Source organism: Taudactylus pleione, unplaced genomic scaffold, assembly GCF_031769625.1.
Source record: "Taudactylus pleione unplaced genomic scaffold, aTauple2 ptg000560l, whole genome shotgun sequence".
Taxonomy (NCBI): domain Eukaryota; kingdom Metazoa; phylum Chordata; class Amphibia; order Anura; family Myobatrachidae; genus Taudactylus; species Taudactylus pleione.
Genome location: NW_028284962.1, coordinates 2,086,013 through 2,110,070, shown reverse-complemented (window position 1 = coordinate 2,110,070; position 24,058 = coordinate 2,086,013). Strand labels below are relative to the sequence as shown.

Genomic DNA, 24,058 nt, shown 5'->3' with positions numbered 1-24,058 from the left:
TGAATAGGTTTCAGACTCTTTTTATGGTTTAAGAGTAATTCCAAAGCCCAGCATATGACACTTATATACCACACTGCTGTACAATTTCACTTTTCTGCAACAAAGAATAAATGTAGAGCTAGTGTACAGACACTGGGCTGGATTGGGCAGTTTTGTACTTTGGGGATTTGCGTCTCTAGCATAAAATCTGTATGGGGATAACTACTAAACTACATCATACCGAATTTTTTTTTTTTTAACCTACTGTATACTGTTGAGATGTAGATGCGTTGGGGCTTAATCATAACACTTAAGCTGGTGTTGCATTATATTTTTAAAAGGATGCTTCTTTATGGTTCATGGGAATCCACAGGGACCGGACACTAAACAGTTAAGCTTTTCAGCTCCCAGAATGCTGCGGTAACACCCCACCCCTCCCTATACACTGAGCATGAGGCAAATCTGTTTGCTTTGTGTCTGGCAGGAGTCAGATCACTGTTCAGACAGTTGGGCTGCCTTATGCTGCCCAAAGCATTTATTTTATGGTTTACTTTTATTTTCACTTTGTTTTCTTTGTGCCATCCAGTAAATTGCAGCGTTTAAGTTGCAGTGACATACAGCTGCCTATTGGAAGTATATTTCTTTTTTCTACTTCAGGGTCCACAGGGTTCACCTTGGGGTTATAGCTGGAACAGGATCCATGGGCACCACACAGTTAAGCTTTTAGCTCCCAGGATGCACTTGGGTCCTCCTCTATACCCCGCCCCCGAGCCACAGGCACCTCAGTGTAAGCTGGTGCCCGGCCGGAGTCGGTCACCGCGCAGGGGGGCTGCGAGAGCAGCCCCCAGAAGCTTTTTATTTTAAGTTAGATTTTATTTATTTTAATCTTTTTACTACAGACTGCAGCGAAGGGCTGTCTGTACAGACGCCCACGCTGCCGCTCTGATCCCCGACTGGCGCCGCGACGCCAGTACTGATCTGGGGATCGCGGCGGGAGGGCAGAGTCCGTACTAGCCGGACTCTGTCTACCTCCCAGGACTGCTGCCGGAGTCGCCGGGGATTCAGGTAAGCCGCGCGTCGCTGGCTAGCGGCGGCGCGCGGAATGCCTTAAATGCAGTCCTTTTAGCCTCCGGTCCTGGGGACAGACCGGAGGCTGCTGGCAGTGGCGGCGGGCCCCCCCCATAACCCGTGGGACCACTAGACCACCAGGGATAAAGGGGCAAGCGGGAAGCCAGCATCCCTGGGGTTATGGCCAGCCAGGGGAGGAAGCCTTCCCTGTCAGCGGCTCCTCCCCTCAGCGCGCCTTTCAGCACGCAGTCTGGCGTCGCTGAGCTGCAGTTACACGGCCACTCCTCCTCTGAGGTCTCCAGCGGCCATTTTCCCAGTGGCAGCGCAGATCTCGGAGCACGCGGACCGGTCCCCCTGTGTACCTCTCCCCTGATTAAGGACAGCGTACACAGCACTATAGCCCTCCCAGACACTGAATCTGGGCAGGTTGATTGTAGTGTAAAGGTGCAGTGAGTATATCTTCCTGCATGGTATGTGACTTTTGCTAGTGCTGCCTGTCTGTGCTTATTTTCTACTTATTGTCAGCTTATACCTATCCCTTTACTTCTCCTACAAGCCCTACAGGTGTGTGGGGGAGGGGCGTTTCTACTGACCTCACTTATATAGATCACGTATTTGTGAGGTCTGTCACATACAGTTGTGTGCTACTCAGTGCCATATTGTGGGCTGTTGTTCAGCACACCGGTGAGTGCGTTTTACTTCTACCCTGGTGCCAGATATATAATATATTCTGTCATGTCAGACGAGGAGGTTGAGCGCTCAGTGGCTCCGGTGTTGGCCTCCTGCGGACGCTGTTCTGCAGGAGTAGATAGGGAGGATTTGTCACAGGATGGCCTGTGTAGTCGATGCCAGGTGGCTCCTGGCCCATCCAGACCTTCTCTGGCGCAGGAACCACCGTGGGCGATGTTTTCTCAAGTGCTGGTGTCTATTGCTGACCGTCTGTCGGTCCCGACTGCTCTCCCTACTAGGGCGGTGCCCCAGCCGACCATCCCCCATTCCCCGGGTGTCCCGCAGTTATTGCGGAGTCCTCCTGGGTCTCAATCAGTAGGTCCCTATGCGGGGTTGCCTATGTATATACAGGCTTCCCCTGTGCCGCAGCAGCCTGTGGTACCTTTTCAGGCCCCTATGGCGACTCCTCCACCATGGGTGGATGTGCTCTCCAACTCCGTGCAAAATTTGGCGGCCGCTTCCTCGGCTTTTCAGTCAATGTTGCAGACTGACATGCCTTCTAGGATTTCAAAACGCCCACTCATGACACGGGCTGCTCAGGTATCGGACTCAGAGGGTTCCTCAGATGATGGGGAGAGGTCCCTGATGACACTGACTCGGACGCCTCGGTCCAGGAAATGGATACCAAGTCGTCCATTAATGTGCGAGCACTAGTTAGGGCGGTGCGAGCTATTCTTATAGAGGATGAGGCACCGGTTCCTAAGTCGAAGTTTCCTAGTTTCAAAAAAACTAAGGTGGCTTCTGCGGTGTTTCCCCTGTCGGATCAGTTGACGGATCATATGGCGGTAGCTTGGCAGGCGCCCAGTAAGAGATTCCTTCCTCAGAAGCGGTTGGCTTCTAATTACCCCTTCCCTGAGGCACATTGTAAAAAATGGGAAACTCCACCGGCGGTGGATTCCCATGTCACCCGTTTAACTCGGGGCGCCACCTTAAAATTACCGCCGATATCCTCGCTGAAGGATCCCACGGACAGGAAAGTTGAGACTTGCTTAAAGTCTATTTACTCCCTCTCCGGGGCGGTGGCCCGACCGTCCATGGCCATCTCCTGGGTGGCCAAGGCCATTGAGGGGTGGGCCAATGCATTGGAAGATACCTTCCCAGACGACGCTCCGGATGTCCAGCGGGCGTTGTTGGGACAAATGAGGGACGCTGCTTCTTACATTGGAGAAGCTTCTTTAGATGCTAGTCTGCTGACCTCGCGGGTATCGGCTGCAGCGGTGTCTGGCCGCCGATCCTTGTGGTTGCGGTCCTGGAGAGCGGACTCTGATTCAAAGAAGGGTCTGGAGGCCTTACCTTTCAATGGGGAATTACTATTTGGTCCGGACTTGGACAAAATAGTGGACACCCTGGCTAAATCCAAGTCGGCCTTCCTCCCTTCGGCGGCACTGCCTGCTAAGGTTCGGAGTTCGGCTTTTCGTTCCTTTCGGGTTCAGGGTAAGGCGAAAGGTCAGTCCTTCCCGAGACAGTCTGCGAGTAAGACTGCCTCTAAACCCAAGAAGCAAGCCTGGAGTGCTCGGCGCCCTTCTTCCAAGCAGGAAGATAAACCTGCGGCCTGATGGGACGGGCCTCCCTCTGGGGGACCTCAGAGTGGGAGGCCGACTTCTTCTATTTGCCCAGTGCTGGCACAATACCACCACGGATGCCTGGGTTCGAGAAGTGGTCTCCCAGGTGTACGCCCTGTCTTTTCGGCACAGACCACCCCACCAGTTTTTCTGCACAAGTCCTTCTCAGGACAAGACCAAGGCGTTACAGGTTCAGGAGGCTATAGAGTCCTTGCTGAAAGCAGGGGTCATTGTTCCCGTTCCTCTATCACAACGAGGGACGGGGTATTATTAGTCTCTGTTTCTGGTGCAGAAACCCAATGGGTCTCATCGCCCTATCCTCAACTTGAAGTCTCTGAACAAATTCCTCAGAGTTCCCAAGTTCAGGATGGAAACGTTACGTTCCATCATTCTGGCGATGGAACCGGGGGATTACATGGTGTCCCTGGACATCCAGGACGCCTACCTCCATGTTCCGATAGCATCTTCACACCAGCGGTATCTGAGGTTCGCTATCCTTCAACACCACTATCAGTTCCGGGCGCTACCCTTTGGTCTCTCCACGGCACCGAGGGTGTTCACGAAGATTATGGCGGTCATGGCCGCACATCTTCGGAACCAGAATGTACGGCTGCTGCCGTACCTGGACGACCTCCTGTTGCTGGCGAGCTCCCCGGAGGTACTGCTTCAACATCTCCACCTGACGATCGCTTGCCTGCAAGCACACGGGTGGTTGATAAATTGGAAAAAGTCCTCCCTGATTCCATCACAGCGGATGGTTCATTTGGGAGCCCTGCTGGATTCGCGTCAGCAAAGGATCTTCCTGACTCCGGAGAAGGTCGCCTCCCTACAGCTGCGGATACACAGTTGCCTGAGCCGTTGCCGCCTGTCGGTCCATTCGGCTATGAGAGTTCTGGGGTCCATGGTGTCGACATTCGACATGGTGGAATTTGCCCAGTTCCATTCCCGGCCCCTGCAGGGGCTGATTCTATCGGAATGGAACGGGTTACCTCACCGGATCCGCTCTCAGGTGCTGGTGTTGTCTCCGGACGTTCGCAATCTTTGGCTTGGTGGCTTCAGACAGCTCATCTGGTCGAGGGGCGCCCATTTTGGATCCCGGACTGGGTCCTGCTCACGACGGATGCCAGTCTCCGGGGTTGGGGGGCAGTGACCGGCTCTTTGTCGCTTCAGGGTCGTTGGTCAGCGGAAGAAGCACTTCTCCCCATCAACATCCTGGAACTGCGGGCAGTATACAGGGCCCTGCAGTCGTCCGGCCCAGCTCTTCACGGAAGGGCGGTACAGGTGCAGTCCGACAACGCCACCACGGTGGTGTATATCAACTCGCAGTCAGGCAGCGATGTCGGAGGTGTCTCGTATCCTGACTTGGGCGGAGGGTCACATTCCGGCGATCTCGGCGGTCTTCATCCCCGGAGTCCTCAATTGGGAGGCGGACTTCCTCAGCCGTCACGACGTGCATCCCGGGGAATGGTCGCTTCACCCAGAGGTGTTTCAGCTACTCGTGGACAGGTGGGGACTGCCGGAGCTGGACTTGATGGCCTCCCGTCAAAATCACAAGTTGCCCGTTTACGGGTCAAGGACAAGAGACGCAGGCGCAAGTCTGGTGGACGCGCTGTCGGTGAAATGGACGTTTCACCTGGCGTATCTGTTTCCTCCGCTATCCCTGCTTCCTCGGGTTCTGCGGAAATTCAAGCAGCACGGCGGCATGCTCGTGCTGGTAGCTGCGGCGTGGCCCAGACGTCCTTGGTACTCCGATCTCAGGAGCCTCTCCATCGACGCTCCGTACCTTCTTCCTCAGCGTCGGGACCTGTTGTCTCAGGGGCCCTGCCTTTACCCGGATCTGGGTCGGCTGTCTTTGACGGCGTGGCTCTTGAGACAGCCGTCTTGAGGTCTCGGGGCTTCTCCAGTTCGGTTATTGGTACCATGCTCAGGGCACGCAAGCCTGCTTCAGCACGGATTTATCACAGAGTGTGGCACACTTACTTTCAGTGGTGTGAGTCCAGACATTATGATCCTCAGGTGTTCCGGGTTTCTAGGATCTTGGAATTTCTTCAGTCAGGATTGGATCTCGGCTTACGCCTTGCATCTCTGAAGGTTCATGTGTCCGCCTTGTCCGTGTGGTTTCAACGGCGGATTGCAATACTACCAGACGTTCACACCTTTTTCCAGGGTGTTCTCAGGATCCAGCCTCCCTTTGTGCCTCCTGTGGCTCCTTGGGACTTGGCGGTGGTGCTACGGGTCCTGCAGGGTCCTCCGTTTGAGCCTCTTGAGGCGGTGGAGCTCAAGTGGCTGACATTTAAGACGGTTTTTCTCCTGGCAATTGCTTCGGCCAGGAGGGTGTCTGAATTGGGGGCGCTTTCCTGTTGCCCTCCTTTCCTGATTTTTCACCAGGACAGAGCGGTGCTCCGCACTCGTCCTGAGTTTTTGCCCAAAGTGGTCTCGAAGTTCCACATTAATCAGGAACTTGTTGTGCCAGCTTTTCAGTCCCCTGATCTTTCAGCTGGTGAGACTTCCTTAGATGTGGTCCGGGCGCTTAGAATTTATGTAGACCGGACGGCTTCGGTTAGGAAGTCTGATTCCTTGTTTATCCTCTTTGGTTTTCACAAGAGGGGTTGGCCTGCCAACAAACAAACGTTAGCCCGTTGGCTTCGTTCCGTTATTTGTGAGGCTTATGCACAAGAGGGTTTACCTGTGCCAGCCTCTGTTAAGGCTCATTCCACTCGTTCTGTGGGTCCCTCTTGGGCTGCTAGACGTGGCGCTTCTGCTGTTCAGCTGTGTAAGGTGGCCACTTGGTCTTCTATTCAAACGTTTTTGAGGTTCTATGCGTTTGACACCTTTGCCTCTCAGGATGCTTCCTTTGGGCGCCGAGTGCTCCTTTCAGCACAGGAGCGTCCCCGCCCTTAGTTGAACTGCTTTGGGACATCCCCAAGGTCAACCCTGTGGACCCCCTATGGACCCTGAAGTAGAAAACAAGAGATATGGTAAGAACTTACCTTTGTTATCTCTGTTTCTACGAAGTCCATAGGGTCCACAGGGCGCCCGCCCTGACGCACCTGGCTTCAAATGGGCTGTGTGGCTGGTCACCGGTTTTCCGTCTCCTATTGCTGTGAGTATGGTTTCTTGTGTGTTCCAGTCTTCCTTCTCGCTGTTCCATATTCTCCTCCGGCCTAGGCTGCTTACCAACTGAGGTGCCTGTGGCTCGGGGGCGGGGTATAGAGGAGGACCCAAGTGCATCCTGGGAGCTAAAAGCTTAACTGTGTGGTGCCCATGGATCCTGTTCCAGCTATAACCCCAAGGTCAACCCTGTGGACCCTATGAACTTCGTAGAAACAGAGATAACAAAGGTAAGTTCTTACCATATCTCTTGTTATGCATAGAGTGCTTCAGCTGGATACTTTTACAGAGTTTCCTTGACTGTAGACGTGCAGTTGTCATCCTTATATTTTAAAACTGGCTTGTTAAAGGAAAGATTGAACTAAACTAATCAATATTTCTGTAGGTTCTCTAAGTTTGTATCCTTGTTTGATGTAGGCAAAGAACGAGCCTGCTGGTAAAAAACCTTTAGACAAGAAAGAAAATGAGCCAAGAAAAGAAAAATCCTTAAGTGCCGATCGACGACACTCAACAGATAAGTCAGAAAAGTATGAATACATTTGGCTTTTCTTTTGAGAATATTGTATATGGAGACACTTTTCACGTCTAGCATACTAAGTGCTCCAATTTAATGATGCCAAATGTGATGAGATGGCCACTTGTGTGCATGCAACATTGTGCGTCAAACTGACAATTACTTGGCTGTAGCTGGAAAGGTTTTACGCTTTCCACTTTGGTGATGATGCTGCTTAAATTATCTATAGATATACAACAGTCCTAAACAGCAATAAGGTAAGCTTGCTGCTGTTTGGTACATACTGAACAGATGTCATAACCCATTTTCTCCCTCCACCAGGGGACACTCAAGATCAAGACACTGAGGTATAGATCAGTGGAGCTGGCACTTGAAATTTTGGTGTGATTCCCCCACCCTCTATCACCCAGAAGCCCCAGTTTTAGAACTGTGCCCAAGGGAGTTGGTGACTGGCTGAGATCAGACCACACTTATTTTATTATTTTACTAAGCATTTGAGGACAGGCTGACAAAGCTGCATCTGTCAGCCTGCTACATGGAGGCCTCAGGAGGGACCTGCCGCTGTTTAAGAGTGGGAGTCTGCGACCCTGGCAATTAGCTCAGGGAGGGACATACTGCAGCTTAATATAGAAGCTATGCCCATGCTGCTATTTTCCCACCACAGACCCCTGATAGCCAGCAGCGGTAAGTATAAACTCTTCTCCTGACTAGCAGGGTGACTCTGTTTGCTCTGCGGCCCCCCTCTGTCGCCCACTTCGATAGCCCGGACGTTTTTAGGACAAGCGCCTTAATAGCAATGTCACTTTACAGTGGCGGGTCCCAGCGCCACTGGGAAGGAGGGGGTGGACCTACAGCGATGATGGTCAGCACAGCTCTGAGTGCAGGGAAGCTCTCTCATTGGCCTAACTCTCAGTACAGGGGAGATTTGGCCTGGCCCCTCACAACGGCGCTATTTTGTCACAGGCAAGCAGCAGCTGAAAAGTCCCTCAGCCTGCGCTGCTCTACTGTTCCCTGTTCAGCTGCAAAGACTCCAGCACTGGCCCTGAAGGTTGTGAGTGCAATGAGGTGGTTAATTTGTGGGCTGCTGATTGTTAGGGGGATTGCATTATTAGAGGGATTCAGTGACTCCTCTCCCTCTGCCTGTTTTTTGTTCCACTCTTTTGTTTTCTAAGTGAGGAGTGAAGTGTGTGTGTGTTGGACAGACACCATGACAGGGAAAGGGGCAGCTGCAAAGGTATTTGCTTGTTCCAAATGTAACTAAGCAGTTTCAGCCACGATCAGATGTAGAAGCCCTATGTGACTCGTGTACTTCGGGGGTCCCGCTGCATCGGGACAATCTTCAGATTCTGCCCCCCACACCGCCTTGGATATCTTCCTTGGCAGGCGTCATATCCGACTTCCCCTCGGAACTAGATACCTCTCACAGGGTAAGGGAACGTGCTAGGAGCCAGGACTCTGGTTCATGGACCCAGAACTGGCTTTAGCGAGAGGCTTAGCCCGCTGTGAAAGGCTTGGCACACCTCATGGGTTCCTCTCCCAGGGTCAGTGCTTCCAATCAACCATCAAAAAAGAGGCTTTTCCCAGCTGTCCTCCAGTTGAACGACAGATGCAGAGCTTCTTTCACAGGAGGAGGAAGGTGAGTTGGAGGCAATTTCTGACACTGACTATATTCTCCAACAGACCTCTGATTCGGGCATCTAGGGGGTGGAGTCCCTAATCCTGGCTGTTTGCTAGGTATTTAAGAGCCAGGACATCGAATCCACGGTTTCTCCAGATGAGTTCATGTTTGGTACTAAACAGAGGTTAACAATCCTTTTTCACAGGAATTAAATGGTCGATTGTTTGCAGCTTTGCAGCATCTTGACAGAATTTCAGGTACCCAAGCAGTTTTTGACCATGTACCCTTTTCCCACGTCTATTCCATAGAAGTGCAAAAATCCTCCACAGGTCGATCCTTCTGTCTCACGGCTAAGAAGACCAATCTGCCTGTTCCTGGGACTTCTGCCCTCAAGTACAGTTCTGAACGTAAGTTGGAGACCACTTTGAAATCCATCTTTTCAGCAGCAGGGGTGTTGCTCAGGCTGGCTTTGGTCGGCTCTTGGGTCGACAAGGCTGTGGAGAGATGGGTGGAGGAGTTGGTCAGTGGTCTGGAATCAGGAGTGCCTAGGTATGATTTAATCGTCCTAGCGGAATACATTCATGAGTCTGCCATATACTTGGGAGCTGCTGCCCGGGATATCTGTCATGTCGGATCCCGGATTTCAGCTTCGGCATTGGCAGCTCGCAAAGCCCTATGGCTAAGGTCCTGGCAGGTGGGTGCAGAATCTAAGAGGGCAGTGGAAGGCCTTCCATTTTTGGGCTTTAATTGGACAAATTGATTTTCGATGCTACAGGCGGTAAGTCTACTTTCTTACCCTCTACTGCACCTGTTCAGTGTCGCACCCAGGCTGGTTCTTCCTTTCAATTCTTTTGGGCCCCCCCAGTCCTTTGGAAAACGTGCACGTGGAGCCCCCTCGACTGCTCGAGGAGGTAGGGACAGAGGCCGCCGACCTGTTACTGCCTGTCATCGGGAAGCCAAACCTGCAGACAAACCAATTGCATGACGGGCTCCAGTCCCACCTTGGGGACTCCAATGTGGGTGCGTGCCTTTTGATGATCCGGGATTCCTGGATTCACACCAGTTCTTCAGTTTGAAACTGAAATCTGGTATCTCTGGGCTACAAGATAGAATTTGCAGCTTCCCCTCCACGTTGCTTTTTTCACCACAGCTTTTCCCGTCTCCCAACAGAGACACAGGGTGCTTCTGCAGGCAATCCATAAACTTGTGGATTCTACGGTTTTGATCCCTGTTCTAATTCCTCAGTGGTACTGGGATCCTACTAAAAACTTTTTGTGGTCCCGAAGCCAGATGACTGTTTCAGACCGATTTTGAATCTGAAAAGGTTAAATCTTTACTTGGAGTTTTACTGGTTCAAGATAGAGCCTGTTAACTCAGTGATTGTGGGTCTGGAACAGGGAGTTCTTGGTGGCTTTAGACATCAAGGGTGCTTATCTCCACATCCCAATATGGGAACCACATCATCAGGCTTTTCTTCGATTTGCAGTCAAGAAGACCCATTTTCAGGTTCGGACTGTCTGTAACCTCGATCTTCACCAAGGTATTATATGATTGCCCATCTCTGCTCGAGTCACCAATGTTCCGTATCTGGATGACCTCATCAAGGCCTCATCTGCTCAGATTCTCTTAGGCCATGTAGCTCTAACGCACCAGGTTCTCATCTATTAGGCTGGATTGTCAATTTCCTGAAATCCAGTCTGGTTCATCTCAGCGTCTCCACTTTCTGAGGATGATTTTGGACTCTTCCTCTCAGTAGACCAGGCTCAAGCAATTCGCCAGTTTGTTCTCCTGGTCCTCAAGCTGAAACAAGTATCCATTCATTTGTATAGCCGTCTCCTCGGCAAGATGGTCGCAGATTCCATTTTCTCCCCTTAAAACAGTTGATTATTCTGGCTCAATGGTCCAGAACTCCTCTTCATATGCATCGCCTGGTTCGGCATCTGGGATTGGATTGCTCTGATGACTGATGCCATTCTCAGAGGTTGGAGTGATAGTTCTGGACAACCACTTCCAGGGTCAATAGTCGCATCGCGTGTTGACTCTACCAATCAATGTGCTGTAACTCTGTAGAATTTTCAACGCTCTACTTGAAGCTACTTCCCTTCTCGAGAGTCAGGCGGTTCGAGTCCAGTCGGACGATGCCATCGCATACATAAATTGTCAAGGAGAGACGCACAGCCGCATGAGTGAGGCGAGTCACATTCTACAGTGGACAGAGCTCCAAGTAATGGCGATCTCTGCGCTGTTCATTCCGGGAGTGGAGAACTGGGAGGCTGACTCTCAGTTGACAGGACCTTCATCCTGGAGAATGGGCCCTTCACCCAGAGGTTTTCCAACAGCTAGTCACAAGGTGGGGCAGGTTGGAAATAGATCTCATGTCCTCCAGACAAAACAATCAGGTGCCTCGGTAATACTCCAGAACTCTGGACCCGAATGCAGAGGCAATAGACTGACTTCCTCGGAGGTACGATCTCATGTACCTCTTTCCCTCCTTTTCCCCTTCTTCCACGAGTCATCAAGCTAGAGGTGGCCATGGTCAACCTGGTGTATCCAAACTGACCCCACAGGGCCTGGTTCTCGGAACTCCAACTGCACCTCGTCAAGGATCCCTGTCCACTACCTCTTCACCCAGACCTACTGCTTCAAGGTTCATTCATATACCCCGACTTTTATAGCGGCTATGTTTAACTGCGTGGCTGTGGAGGCCGATGTCTCAAGACTTAACAGGGTTCCAGACTTTGTAGTTTTCACCAAGCTCCAGGCTCGCAAACCGGTTTTGTCAGCTCATTGTCTCATCTGGCGTTCTTTTGTGGCCTGTTGTGAAGAGCGGGGGTCTCCCACCACTGCTTTCCATTTGTCCTGTTTCCTCTTCTTTCAGAGGGACACTGGGATACGCCTGGGTTCTCTCAAGGATCAGGTGTCTGTATTTTTTTCTGCGCTGCCTTCCTTTGTTCCCTCAGATTCAGACTCCGTACAGGGAGGATCCAGCCTCAGTTTGTCCTGCCTGCAGCTCAGTGGGACCTAAACCTGGTGCTGATGTTCACCCAGGATTCAATGTTCAAACCCTTGGAGGAGGTGGATGTAAAACTCACTTGGGGGACTGTCCTTCTTTGGCTTCGACAAGGTGGGTTTTGGAGTTGGGAGCCCCCTCGAGTCTGCCTCCTTATCTTAATTTTTCATGATGATCGTGTGGAATGGTATATTAAGCCGTCCTTCCTGCCTAAGGTGGTGTCCACCTTTCACATCAACCAACTAATTGTGGTTCCAGTGTTGTCTGACTCCGTCTTCACTCACCTTGGATGTTTTGCTTTCTACCTGGATTTATGTGGCCCGTACAGCAGCATTGCGCAAGTCTGATTCCTTGTTTGTCCTTTATGATGCTGCCAAACGGGGTTGGCCTGCTTCTAATTGGACAGATGAATCCGTCTGGCCATCCGACAGGCGTATATTGCTACTGCCTGGCCTCCACCATTTTCTATTTTTGCACATTTGTTCCGTAGGTGCTTCTTGGGCTGCCTGTCGAGGTGCCTCAGTTATACCGTGGGGACACTTTTTGTTCGTTTCTATCAGTTTAATACCTTTTGTGACTTCAGAGTTTAGTTTTTGAAGGGTGTTGCAGGTTTCTCAGGGCTCTCCCACAGCAGGAAAAGTTATGGTGCATACACACGGTCAGATTTTCCTTCAGATTTGTACAATAACCATTTTAAAAATCGTTTATATCTGAAGGAAAATCTGACATTTTTGTCAGATGAACGATGCGCGTTCCCTCTTGTCAGATAACTATATCTGACATCTGATGTGTTTGCAGTCGTTAGGGATGTGTCTTGATCTCCAGTGCCCCCTGGTGGATGAAGGAGAAAATAGGATTTTGGTACTTACCGTTCAGTTTCTCCGATTCCACAGGGGACGCTGGGTGCCCTCCCAGTACTGCTTTACCTACCATTGTTCTGTTTTTACATACGTTGTGCGCACTGTTGCGTTTTTATTTTCGGGCTTCGGCTGTTTGGTTTCCTTCTCAGTTTGTCTTCTAACTCCGTTTCCGTCTCCTTGGGCTCAGTTTTTCTAACTGGGGCTTCTGGCGGATAGAGGGGGAGGAGTCGCACTCATAAATTTAAAGTGCCTGATCCACTCATCTTATACCCCAGTGTATTGATCTTCAGTGTCCCTTGTGGAATTGGAGAAACTGATTTTATCGGTAAGTACCAAAATCCTATTTGTAAAGTCTGAAATGAGTGCTAAAGGGATTAGAACTCCTTGTTAAATGGAGCCCTAGGTAACTAAATGTGTAGTGTCCTGAAAACAAATATAAAACCTGTAAACATTTAACTTAAAGGTCTTCACCAAGCAAGAAAGACGAAGTGTCTGATAAAGGTGATGACAAAACCACTGATAAGGACAAGGAAGAGCACAAAAGTGGAACATCCGATCGGTCAAGGAATAGCAAATCTGGTATGTTCATGGATATTTTAATTGCTGCTTGGAGGCATTATGTTGTATGAATGTCTTAAACAACAATACCACTTAAAACATGAGTTTGTTCCTTTCACTGACTGTAGTCAATTTTAAGCGGCAATGAGTGCATCTTACAGCAGTTTTTTTTCCATGTAAGTGCACAAATTTGCAATTTTTTTTCTTTTTTCTTTTCTATGCTAGGGAGCAGAGGAACTGAAAGGACAGTTGTCATGGATAAATCAAAGGGGGAGCCTGTAATAAGTGTGAAAACCTCATCTGACTCAAAGGAAAGGGTAAGAGCAATTAGTGTGGTGTGTTAAATAAAAAAAAAGCCTTGCAGAAGGCGAGAAACTATCACCTCTAATTACTTTAGGGTCATCCCTCAGATATTGGTAAAGCTTACTTCACTTGGTTTTTGTTTTCAGTATCTTATTTTTTTTTTTTTTTTTTTTAACATTCCTCTCATCCATGGGACACTGGGGTGCAGGTGGTGCTAGGAGTGTCTGGACACCCCGTCCCTCACCTCCTAAGCAGCTGTTCATATTTTTATTTTTTTCTGGGATGGGTTGCTGAGTTAACAGTGCATCCGGAAAGCATTCCCAATGCTTCACTTTTTTCACATTTTATGTTAGCCTTAATCCAAAATGGAATAAATTCATTTTTGTCCTCAAAATTCAACACACAATACCCCATAATGACGTGTAAAGTTTTTTTTTTTTGAGATTTTGCTATTTTTAATATTCAAAAAAAACACTAAGAAATCTCACGTACATAAGTATTCACGGCCTTTGCCATGAAGCTCAAAATTGATCTCGGGTGCATCCTGGTTCCGCTGATCATCATTGAGATGTTCCTACAGCTTCATTGGAGTCTACCTGTGGTACATTCAGTTGATTGGACATGATTTGAAAAGCCATACACCTGTCTATATAAGGTCCCACACTTGTCAGAGCACAAAGCAAGCATGAAGTCTAAGGAATTGTCTGTAGACCTCCGAGACAGGTTTGACTTGAGGCACAAATCTGGGGAAGGGTACAGAAAAATATCTGCGGCTTTGAAGGTTCCAATGAGCACAGTGGCCTCCATTATCCGTAAATGAAAGAAGTTTGGAGCCATCAGGACTCTTCCTAGAGTTTGCTGCCGTCTAAACTGCGCATTCGTGGTAGAAGGGCCCCAGTCAGGGAGTTGACAAAGAACCCGATGGTCACTGTCAGAGCTTACAGCATTCCTCTGTGGAGAGAGGAGAGCCTTCCAGAAGCATAACCATCTCTGCAGCGATCCACCAATCAGGCCTGTATGGTAGAGTGGCCAGATGGAAGCCACTCCTTAGTAAAAAGCACATGGCAGCCCGTCTGGAGTTTGTCAAAATGCACCTGAAGGACTCTGACCATGAGAAACAAAATTCTCTAGTCTGATGAGACAAAGATTGAACACTTTGGCGTCAATGCCAGGTGTTATGTTTGGAGGAAACCAGGCACCGCTCATTACCAGGCCAATACCATCCCTACAGTGAAGTATGGTGGTGGCAGCATCATGTTGTGGGTTGTTTTTCAGCAGCAGGAACTGGGAGACTGTACATTGCTGCATTTATCTTTCCTTCTATCCTGACCAGAGACATCCTGGATGAAAACGTGCTCCAGAGCTTTCTTGACCTCAGACTGGGGCGACAGTTCTTACAGCAGGACAACAACCCTAAGCACACAGCCAAGATATCAAAGGAGTGGCTTCAGGACAACGCTGTGAATGTCCTTGAGTGGCCCAGCTAGAGCCCAGACTTGAATCCAATTGAACATCTCTGGAGAGATCTGAAAATGGCTGTGCACCGACTCTTCCCATCCAACCTGATGGAGCTTGAGAGGTGCTGCAAAGAGGAATGGGCGAAACTGCCCAAAGATAGGTGTGCCAAGCTTGTGGCATCATATTCAAAAGGACTTGAGTCTGTAATTGGTGCCAAAGGTGCATCAACAAAGTATTGAGCAAAGGTTGTGAATACTTGCGTTCATGTGATTTCTTAGTTTTTTTTTTTTTTTTTTTTTTATTACATTTTCAAAAATCACAAAAAAACTTTTTACACTTTGTCATTGTGGGGTATTGTGTGTAGAATTTTTGAGGACAAAAATGAATTTATTCCATTTTGGAATAAGGCTGTAACATAAGAAAATGTGGAAAAAGTGTAGCGTTGTGAATACTTTCCGGATGGACTGTAGAACAGGCAGTGCCATTCCCTCTATGGGAACTGCTCTGGGAGTAATCTGTGTCGCTGCGGACTGTCTCACTGATCCTGTGGACTCCTGGGTCACAGCCCAAATCGGAGGATATCTCGGTGGCAGCCTGATTCTCCGCTCTCCCCCCTGGACCACCGGGGTCACTGTTTGCAATGGGGCTGCTGCTAAAGCAGTGGCAAATCCCTGGTGTTAGCCAAAGCGAGGCAGCATTTGCCTAGCTTTTGATTTCACTGTCCCTCTCCTCTTCACTGTCACCGGGCAGCCATTTTTACATCTGCCTCCTGTCTGCTGCTTCTGCCTCCCCATACCTCACACAGGGGAGGCAGAAGCTGTCTGTTCATAGGTTACCTTCTCTACCTCACCTCTTGGTGCCAGTTATTTGAGCACTTTCCTATGTATTTTCTGTGAATGTATGTTAGGTTTTGCTATTCTAGCATTCCGTGTGAAGTGTAGATCTAACCGTTCCTAGGGGACGATTAAATTGTTTAACTTCCCCTGCTGACAGTCTATAGGATTCGGCACCAGATTGAACAGAGCAAAAATGTAATTGCTCCGACGCCTAAAGCTGCGGGGAACCCACTTCTCGCAGCCTTTTGAGGTGCGATAAGAAATGTGTGCTAAGTCTGTTGCTTTGGGCACCCTAACGGCGGTTTGGGTGTCCAAACACCTACTTTAGACAGGTTTAGCCACTTTGCGCGATGGTCACTTATGTGCTGAAAGCCAGTTCCTGAAGAAACTCTCGATAAATTGACTAGTTCAGGGCAGTACTTAGTGGGGGCCTCTTCAGGAACCAGCGTGGACAGCTAACCTTTCTAAGGTCATGTTGGGGCTGGCTAAATGGCTTCTTCCAGGTCGCCCGTTTGCGGTACCTACTGCTCCATGCCTGTAGTAACCCATTCAACACCCGTTGAACCTCCATGGGTATAAAGGTTGTCTGTCGGTACAGGGCCTTTTAAATTTTTCTTCCTCTGCATGTTGGTACCTTTGGCCACCCAGAGAGCTTCCAAACGTCAGATATACTCCTCTACAGTCAGGATATGAATTAGGCTATGAAGTTTAATCTCTTCCAGAAGTGGAATTTCCACAGGACTCTGACCTGGGGGTATATTTACTAAAGTGAGTTTTTAGAAGTGGAGATGTTGCCCATACCAACCAATGAGATTCTAGCTATTATCTTCTAGAAGGTGCTAGTTAAATGTTAAGTAGAACCTGATTGGTTGCTGTGGGCCACATCTCCACTTCTAAAAACTCACTTTAGTAAATATACCCCCTAGAGTAGGCTTCTGTGAAGTACAGTATAATCCTGGAAATGTGGAGGCGTTAATTACTGGGGTCAAATTCACCTGGCTCATTACGGATTTGGAAAGTTCCCTTACTCGGGTGGCTTTTTAATCGCAACGAGGACATTACCTTTCCTTCCTCCTCTTGCTATGGCATCTCCTAGAAGAAGCTTGGTTTCATCCTTTCTTAAACATTTTCAGGTATCAAAATGAGTCTTGATCCTTCTGCTGGCAGAGCGATGTGGGAATTATCATCTCTAGTGGATGCTTTTATAGTAAAACTGGTGAAATCTACCACTATTGCTATTCCTAATGTGGAACCTCTCCAAAGACGCAAAGGATAGGAAAATAGGACATTTTCTTTGAATCCATTTTTTTTTTTTTTTTCAAAAGACGCAACTGTGTCCAGCCCTCGCCTCAGAATTTGCTTCAGCTGTTTTGGCAAGCACACTGTCTTTGCATGCAAATTTGGAATCAAAGACCAAAGAAGGCCCTGGCAACTCTCCCCTTGAATAGATGCATTCTGTTCAGCCCTGAATTGGACAAGATCATTGCGGGTGTTGCAGTCTCCAAAATTGCTTTTCTTCCTTCCACTGCTTATACCCAGGAGTACTTCCTTTCAATCCTTTCGTCCTCTGTATAAACAAAGCTTTGAGGCTTCCTTGAGGACAAAGAGTACCTCGTCTAGTGGTACTGGCTTGGTCAGGATTCAATCAAATGGCCAAACCTGTTGATAAAACCAGCCGCATGACTGAGCAGACTGCCACGTTGGAGTCTCTTTTCTCAGAAGTCTGGCTGGGAACAACTACTGAATACTGGGTTTGAGGCATAGTATCACGGGATATGCTTGGTACTTCAAAGAATCCCCTCCAGGCCATGACCTGCTCCAGACTGGCTATGCAGAGCTTGGGCTACTGACCTTTGCCGAAGGTCTGCGTACCAAGTTGCCATCTTCCCCTCAGACCGGACCTTCTGTCTTGGGGCCCTTGCCTGCCCCCGGATCTCACTCTGCTAGCTTTGACCAGGTGGCTATTAAAACAGCCCTCTTAAAGACTAGGATTTTTCAGATGCAGTAGTACGCACTATGATTTGAAAACCAGTGTCTGTAAAATGCGTGTGTAACTTTTGTCCTATCCACTGTGCCTCATTTCTTCAAAAGGTGATGTGATTTATGGCAATGACCTTGCTGAATAAGGGATTCATAATTGTCCTATCCATGTATGACTCCTAATCACTGCAGCGTCTCAGGACCCCCTGGAAATCCCATCTTCATCTAACAATACAGATGCTTATCCTACATGTGCATTCTAAATATTGAGAAATCCAGCCTGGTCCTATCTGAGGATGGTCTACTTAGGGACAGTACTGGATACTCTGATTCAAAGCTCTTCTCAGTGTGTAGTTTTTGTTAGTTTGTGTAAGGGTGCTCTAGGCAAAATGTTGTCCACCTTATACGTGCAATTTGCACACATGGTAGCCATCCAGTGGGTGCTTCTAGCAAGGTAGAACAGTTTTCACGTCCGCCTCAGGTCTTTCATCTTTTTCCCTGTATGAGACTCTTCCACTGCTGGTGACTGTAGCCTCTCATCTGAGCATGGGCAATCCTTTCCACATAGTGGGCTCTCCCCACCACTGACGCCAGTTTGAGAGGTTGAGGACCTGACAGACAATCTTTCGGGGCCATTGGACGGCAGAAGAGGCCCACCCGCCAATAAACATTCTGAAAGTTCAGGCTGTCTACATGTGAAATTCCGTTCCAGCACCTACTGGTCAAACTACTGTTGAACAATGTGACTGCCAACGCTTAACTCAGGGCCAGCCAAGACGTCTATCGTGGTCTACTGGTTGCTCGAGGAGCTCCTGCTAGTAGATCGCGACCAATTTGCTGCAGCAGCTGGGAACGCTGGTATCTGAAGGGAGCAGAGACCAAAGAAGCTTCTTATCGTTTCAGAGGCCAGCGTTCCCAGTGATGTGGTGTGCGGGTGACGTCTACCCGCATCTGAGGAGCCTGCACGTCTGCTGGATCTAGTTGGATTCTGCAACAGACAGCATCTATGCTGGAGTGAAAGCAGGTGCACTGATGACGTGGAGCGGCGCCCAGCGTGAAGAGGTAAGGACTGCACAGGGGAGTGGGGGCTATTCTACACTGGGAGGGGGCACAGTATAAGGGTCATTACTGGCGGGTTCTGTATAAAGGGCACTACTGAGAGCATTGCATAATGGCCACAACTGCAAGGGGATTGTGTATAAGGGGGCACTACTGTGTCATAACGTGAATAAGATTTTGCTGTGTGGAGTCATTTGAATTGGGGATACTGTGTGATTTCGGCAGGACAGACCACATGTCCCTTGCTGCTAGGTCACGCTCTCGTTTTTGCATACCACGCCCCTTTGTGCTCGGTAGTTCACGAAAGGGTTTTTAGATTTAAAAGTAGATCAGTCCAAAAGTCTGGCCATCCCTGGCTTGCCTAAACCACCAATACGTCATAGTATGCAGGAGACCGGATCATGAGGTGGGCTGAACCGTTCGTTCCTGCGTTCAGTGGTCTACATTCAAGGTGTAGACACCAGGGAGGTGGATTACCTCATCAGTCAGGGTTGAGAAACAGCTACCGAGTGAATTTCCTGAGGTCTTTCAGCTACTAGTGGAACATTAAGGTCACCTGGAGATGGACATGATTGCCTCCCAGCTGAACCACAATGGACCAGGGGCTTCGAAACCTGCACTTCGTTCCCTTAAAGTGCATCTTTAGGCTTTTTTTTTCTCAATTAACCTGTGGTCCCATGGGACTTCGTATTCGTGCTTCAGGCTCTCCAGAAGTCTCCTTTTTGAACTTTTAGAAAATGTGGGCCTCTGCTTCTTGACCTGGAACACTGTTACCCTTGGCTGTATCCTTAGGCAGGCGGGTTTTGGAACTTAGTGCATTATCCCACAGGTTTTCCATCCTTGTTTTCCACCATGACAGGGCGTTTTTCCATACCAGAATAAATGTTCAGCCCAGGGTTGTCCCGTTGCCTCATCAACCTTCTTCCTTACAAATGGGTGAATCAGTCTGATTTGCAGACACCAATATGTTTTTGGACGTGGTTATGGTACTATCGATACATGTGGATAGGTATTGGGACACCTTGTTTATGCTGATGTCCACTTATGGGGCTGGCCAGCCTTCAAGCAGAACATTGTTCGATTGATTGCAGCGGTCATCTGGCTGACATACAGCCTGTTCCTGTCTGTCGCGGCTCATTTGACCAGGTTGGTGGGGACCATCTAGGCGGCCCGGGGAAAGCGCTTCAGCATAGCGGCTTTGATGTATGGTGGCCACTTTTTTTTTTTTGTTTTGTTTTTTTTGGTTTCATTTTAGTGATTTGACACATCACATCTAATGATGCTAGTTTTTGGCAAATGTTGGCACGGCACAGGAGTGCTGCCTTCATTAGGAATAGATTTGCAATGTGTGAAAGAACTGTATTTTTGTGATGACCAATTAAATACTTTTTCTCTGATTACATGGGGAGACTGAAGCCGATAAGGGTGCCCTGTGTGTAGCTAGAGTTCTCTTCTCCCTCCCCTGTCCTTTGGACTAAAGCACACCCTGCCAAATCAGTTTTGACTATCAGACCTTTCAGTACCCAGATTCCTCCAGGACCATCTATATCCCATAGTTTCTAGTATCCCTAATGGAGTCAAAATCCTGTTCCCTATTTAAATCTGCTTTTCTACTTCAGGTTCCTTAGGGTCCACAGGTGACCTTGTGGTATAGGTGGATGACGTAGACATCGGACACCATGCAGTTAACTTCTTTTTCCCCAGGATGCACTGGTCCCCCTCCATACCCCGCCTCCCAGCCAGGGCATTACTCAGTTTAGTGTGGTGCCCCGGCCGGAGAGGTTGGGGAGCAGGGGGGCTAGCAGAAGAGCCCCTGATGTTTGATGATTCGGCTGACTGGAGTCAGTGCGATTGAGCGGTCGGCTCTGACAGTTCAGCGGAAGTCAGGACCGCCACTCCTACACCCCCCCCCCTGCCGGAGCCGCGTCTCAGCACAAAGCCGTCAGTCTGGTCAGGAGCGGCGTGTCCTTGCTAGCGGGACATGTCTGCTCCCAGGGCTGCAGCGGCGGGGGGTTAGGTAAAGCCTCCAGAGTGTCAGCAATACTGCGCACGGTATCCCTAGACGGGAACCGCCGCAGGGCAGCACGTTAGCGCCGGGTATGGGACGCCCGGCGCCGGTCAGCAGTGGCACTCGGCCCCCAATACCCCAGCGTCCACTAGGCCACCAGGGACAAATAACCGCCAGGCTCTGGAGGAGGAAGGGTCCAGCGTCCCCGGAGGTTCTTAGTCTGGCTGGGGGAGATGGCACGCCTGCACAGCCGACCCCTCCCCCCACACACACACACACACTCAGCGCACCTTTGCCTTGCTCTCAGGCCATGCTGAAGTGGACTCCTCCTACAGGCACCTACGCCCAGCAAGTGTTTGGGGGCCATTTTCTGACTCCCAGGCAGCGGTGAGTAGCTGGTGTCCTGTGTCCCCCTACATACTTTGGATTCCTGGTTCTGGTATGTAGTTGCAGCCTTCATTAGCCCTTTGGTTTTGAAGTTGATTTGCAGCACACGTAATCCCTTCAGTCTTCAGTGACTTTAAGGTTGATTTTAAAGTGCCAAGTAGCGCAGAGTTTTTCTCCTGCAATGTTTGACTGTTTGCTAGCATCTGAATGTGTCTGCTTTACTCTCTACTAAAAATATTGCTGTACATTGTTTTTCCGTTTAACCTCTGGCTTGCTGTCCAGGTCGGGTTAGGTCACAAACAGTTGTGGTGTATACCCCTATTTACACACCTATATCTCCTTTCACCATGTCCAGCGGTGAGGATAATACCTGGGTGTCTATCCCCTCTTTGCAGTCTTGTGTGTGTTGTGCTGCTGGCTTTGGGGAGACTGATGTGCTGCGTGAGGGTTTGTGGCAGGTGTTATGTCCCTCCAGGTCCCTCTTCAGTCCTAGGGACTGCGCAAGAACCCCGTGGGCATGCTTTGCTCAGGCACTGCAGACGCTTATGGTTCACATGGCTGTGCCCCCTATGCTCCCCCAAGTGGGGTCTTCACAGCATCTGCTGGTTCTGGCTCCTATGCCACAGATCCAGTTGGCACCGCAGGTGGTTAATGTACCACAAGGGTCTCAGGTCAACCTGTCTGCGAGCTCTGACCCTGATTCACTATCTAGGACCCCTAGGGTGCTGGCAAAAAGGCCTTCTGTGTCTCCTCGCCATCCCTATGTGGATGAGGATGACAGGTCGTCTGAGGATGATGGGGTGCTTCCAGAGTCTGACTCTGAACTATCCTCAAGGGATGAGCAGCACAAGTCCAGTGTTTACATTCCAGGCCTGGTCTGAGCAGTAAAAGAGGTGTTGGTTATTGAGGAGGAAGTTGCCCCTCCGGCTGTTAAATCTAAACTTCCCTTGTTTAAGAGGGTTAAAAGTTCTACAGCCATTTTCCCTCTGTCAGATCAGTCAGTGGATCATCTGGAGGAAGCGTGGAAGGCTCCGGTGAGGTGGTTCCAGCCGCAAAAGTGTCTGGTCAATGCATACCCCTTTCCTGAGGAGTACTTCAAGAAATGGGTTTCACCTCCTGTGGTGGACTCCCATGTAACACGCTTAATCAGAAGTGTGATCTTACCTATGCCTTCCATTGCGTCCTTAAAGGACTCAACTGACCGGAAGGTGGAATACTGCCTAAAGTCCATTTACTCCTTGTCAGGAGCAGTGGCCAGACAGTCTATGGCTATCTCTTGGGTGGCTAGGGCCGTGGAGGAGGAGTCCCTGTCTCCTGATGCTTCAGAGGACCAGTTGTCCCTGGTGGGCAATATACGTGAGTGCTACCTATATGATTGAGGCAGCCCTGGATATCAGTTTATCCTCCAGTGTGTCAGCTGCGGCTGTCACAGCGCGCAGGTACTTATGGCTCCTGTCCTGGAGGGCGAATGCAACTCTAAGAAGGGACTGGAAGTTTTACCCTACAACGGGAAAGCATTGTTTGGCCCAGATCTAGACAAGATCGTGGACACTTTAACAGCGGCCAAGTCAGCTCGTCTGCCATCAGCCTCGGTTCCCTCTGGTTCCCGAACTCCATCCTTTCGGCCCTACACAGAGTGGAGACTAGGCTTAAAAGCCAGTCATTTCCCAAGCAGACGGCTGTCAGGAAGACTGGCAGACCCAAAAAGTAAGCTTGGAGTACAAGGCGTCCAGCCTTTAAACCAGACGACAAGTTCACTGCATGACTGGACGGGCCTCCCTTTGAGGGACCCCGCAGTGGGAGGCCCCCCCTCACCAATTCTTCCACTCGGACGTCTCCAACAAGGACAGAGCCTTATTGATACAGGAGCTGTATGTTCCCTGCGCAAGGCAGGAGTGATTGTCCCAGTACCAGAGCCCCTGCGGGGCATGGGGTTTTATTCCCACTTGTTTTTGGTGCAAAAGCCCAATGGGACCTACTGCACGATCCTGAACCTCAAGTGCCTAAACAGGTTCCTCGTTTCCGTATGGAGACACTACGTACTATCATACTGGCTATGGAACCGGGTGATTTCATGGTATCCCTGGACATCCGGGGTGCCTATCTGCATATCCCGATTGCGGCTTTGCAGGTTCGCTGTGCAACAGCAACACTTCCAGTTCCAGGCGTTACCCTTTGGCCTATCCACTGCCCTTTGGATATTTACAAAAATTATGGCAGTAATGGCGTCCCATCTGCGGCTGCAGGGGATCTGCCTATTGCCATATCTGGATGATCTGTTGCTCCTGGCAGGATCTCCAGAGGTACTTCTCCATCACCTCCAGATGACCATCTCGGTGCTTCAGTCGCATGGATGGGTCATAAATTGGGAGAAGTCGTCTCTAACTCCGTCGCAGAGGATGCTGCATCTAGGGGCTCTATTGGACTCACAGCAGCAAAGGATCTTCCTGACATCAGACAAGATCTCTGTGTTGCAGACGTGGGTACGCAGATGTCTCCACAGTTGCCGGGTCTGTGTGCATGCAGCAATGCAATTGCTGGTGTCGATTTTGTCAACGTTCGACATGGTGAAGTATGCGCAATTTCATTCGAGGCCTCTGCAGTCATTGATCCTTGCCCGATGGGACAGATCACCTCTTAAGTGTCAGGTCCCCACTCCTTTCAGGGTCGGTGGATGCTAGAGGAAACCGTCCTTCCAATCAATATATTGGAACTAAGGGCAGTCTTCCTGGTTCTCTCATGATCAAGACACATCCTACAAGAAATTCTTGTGCAGGTGCGGTCAGACAATGCCACGACCGTGGCGTACATCAACCACCAGGGAGGAGCTCTTAAGTCAGGCAGCCATGCAAGAAGTGTCACGCATCCTGACATGGGCAGAAGGCCATCTGCCAGCCATATCGGCAGTGTTCATACCCGGAGTCCTCAATTGGGAAGCTGACTTCCTCAGATGTCACGACATGCATCCAGGGGAGTGGTCTCTTCACCAGGAGGTGTTTCAACTCCTGGTGGACAGAT

The 24,058-nt window shown here is 49.7% G+C and overlaps 1 protein-coding gene across 2 annotated transcripts in view; it reads left to right on the top strand.

The window, feature by feature from the left end:
* LOC148481817 (scaffold attachment factor B2-like) overlaps nucleotides 1-24,058 on the top strand; it is a 94,583-nt gene that overhangs the window by 20,538 nt on the left and 49,987 nt on the right. For both annotated transcript variants that reach the window (XM_088452956.1, XM_088452955.1), the window contains exons 9-11: nucleotides 6,867-6,976; nucleotides 12,915-13,030; nucleotides 13,235-13,326. In XM_088452956.1, the coding sequence (XP_088309082.1) occupies nucleotides 6,867-6,976; nucleotides 12,915-13,030; nucleotides 13,235-13,326 (318 nt within the window). The remainder of the gene's footprint in view (nucleotides 1-6,866; nucleotides 6,977-12,914; nucleotides 13,031-13,234; nucleotides 13,327-24,058) is intronic.